Genomic DNA, 1,429 nt, shown 5'->3' with positions numbered 1-1,429 from the left:
GTGGCAAGCATGGACGGCCTCAAGAGGGAATTAGATAAGCATCTGGAGCAGAGGTCCATCAGTGGCTATTAGCCACAAGGTATAGACAGGAACTCTGGGGCAAGTGATGCTCTGTCTTCTTGGTGCTTGGGGGGGGCAACAGTGGGAGGGCTCCTGGTGTCCTGGCCCCACTGGTGGATCTCCTGATGGCCCCTGGTATTTCTGGCCACTGTGTGACACAGAGTGTTGGACTGGATGGGCCTTTGGCCTGATCCAACATTGGCGTCTTTTACGTTCTTATGTTCTTATATGGAGCATACACCCACCTTTTGCTTGTTATTCTGTTTACCTTGTTTGTTGTCAAAACCCAGGGCCCTTTTTTGTAGCAAGAACTCCTTTGCATGTTAGGCCACACACCCCTAATGTAGCCAGTCCAAATGAGTTCCTGCAGTTGGGTGTGGCCTATTATGCTAATGAGTTCCTGCTGGGCGTGGCCAACTCGGGAGCCAGCCGGAACTCCGTTCCTGTGCGTTCCTGCCCAAAAACAGCCGACCTCCTGATGGCACCTGGTATTTCTGGCCACTGTGTGACACAGAGTGTTGGACTGGATGGGCCTTTGGCCTGATCCAACATTGGCGTCTCTTATGTTCTTATGTTCACAACAGACACCCTGTGAGGTGGGTGGGGCTGAGAGAACTCTGACACAAACTGCTCTTTTTCAAGGACAGCTGTGCCAGAGTTTGTGACTGACCCAAGGTCACATCAGCAGGTGCAAGTGGAGGAGTGGGGAATCAAACCCGGCTCTCCCAGATTAGAGTCCGCACACTTAACCACTTCATGAGTTATAACCACTTCATGCCTGCGACCAGGCTACGAGTGACTTGGTTTGGAGTCGCCCACAGAATGGCCCCGCGCAGAACCAGCCTCTGCACAGACAGCCCAAAGGCTCCGTGTTTCAGGCTACAGTCTGCAGTGCAAGCAGCCGGCGGAATAATTGGGGCCTCGGGGAATCACCGCCGCCTCCACGGCTCATGCAGCAGCCACAAGAAAACAAACGGCCCAGGTTCTGGCAGCTGTCCCAGAGATGCCCGGAAGACCCGGCGAAATTCAAACAAGGCCGGCAGTGCCGGAAAGCGAGACCCGCAGCCGAACGCCCGGTTCGCCTCTTCTAGCTGATCCTGCAAGAACAGAGAAATGCCTGTTAAAGAGGCCAGAGCTGGACCGTGATTATGGGGTTGCAAGTCTCCCGGGGGAAGCTGGAGAGCTCCCAGAATTACGACTGATCTCTAGACTACATAGATCGCTTTTTATTTATTTAAAACATACATTCCACTTCTCCTGCAGAAAAATGGCTGCTTTGGAAGAAGAAGAAGAGGAGGAGGAGATTGGATTTATACCCCACCCTTCATTACCCGAAGGAGTCTCAGAGCGGCTTACAAACTCCTTTCCC

At 53.0% G+C, this 1,429-nt stretch overlaps 1 protein-coding gene across 1 annotated transcript in view; it reads right to left on the bottom strand.

Moving 5' to 3' along the window:
• Window positions 1-1,157, bottom strand: part of LOC107124059 (pleckstrin homology domain-containing family B member 1-like) — a gene marked incomplete at its 5' end in the record, with an annotated part of 20,984 nt that extends 19,827 nt beyond the window's left edge. The window contains one exon of the mRNA XM_015427446.1: window positions 1,036-1,157. Coding sequence (XP_015282932.1) covers window positions 1,036-1,157 — 122 coding nt within the window. The remainder of the gene's footprint in view (window positions 1-1,035) is intronic.
• Between the last annotated feature and the right edge of the window lie 272 nt (window positions 1,158-1,429).

Source organism: Gekko japonicus, unplaced genomic scaffold (genome assembly GCF_001447785.1).
Source record: "Gekko japonicus isolate JY-2015 unplaced genomic scaffold, Gekko_japonicus_V1.1 scaffold2948, whole genome shotgun sequence".
Lineage (NCBI taxonomy): Eukaryota > Metazoa > Chordata > Lepidosauria > Squamata > Gekkonidae > Gekko > Gekko japonicus.
This window is presented reverse-complemented; position numbering and strand designations above follow the sequence as displayed.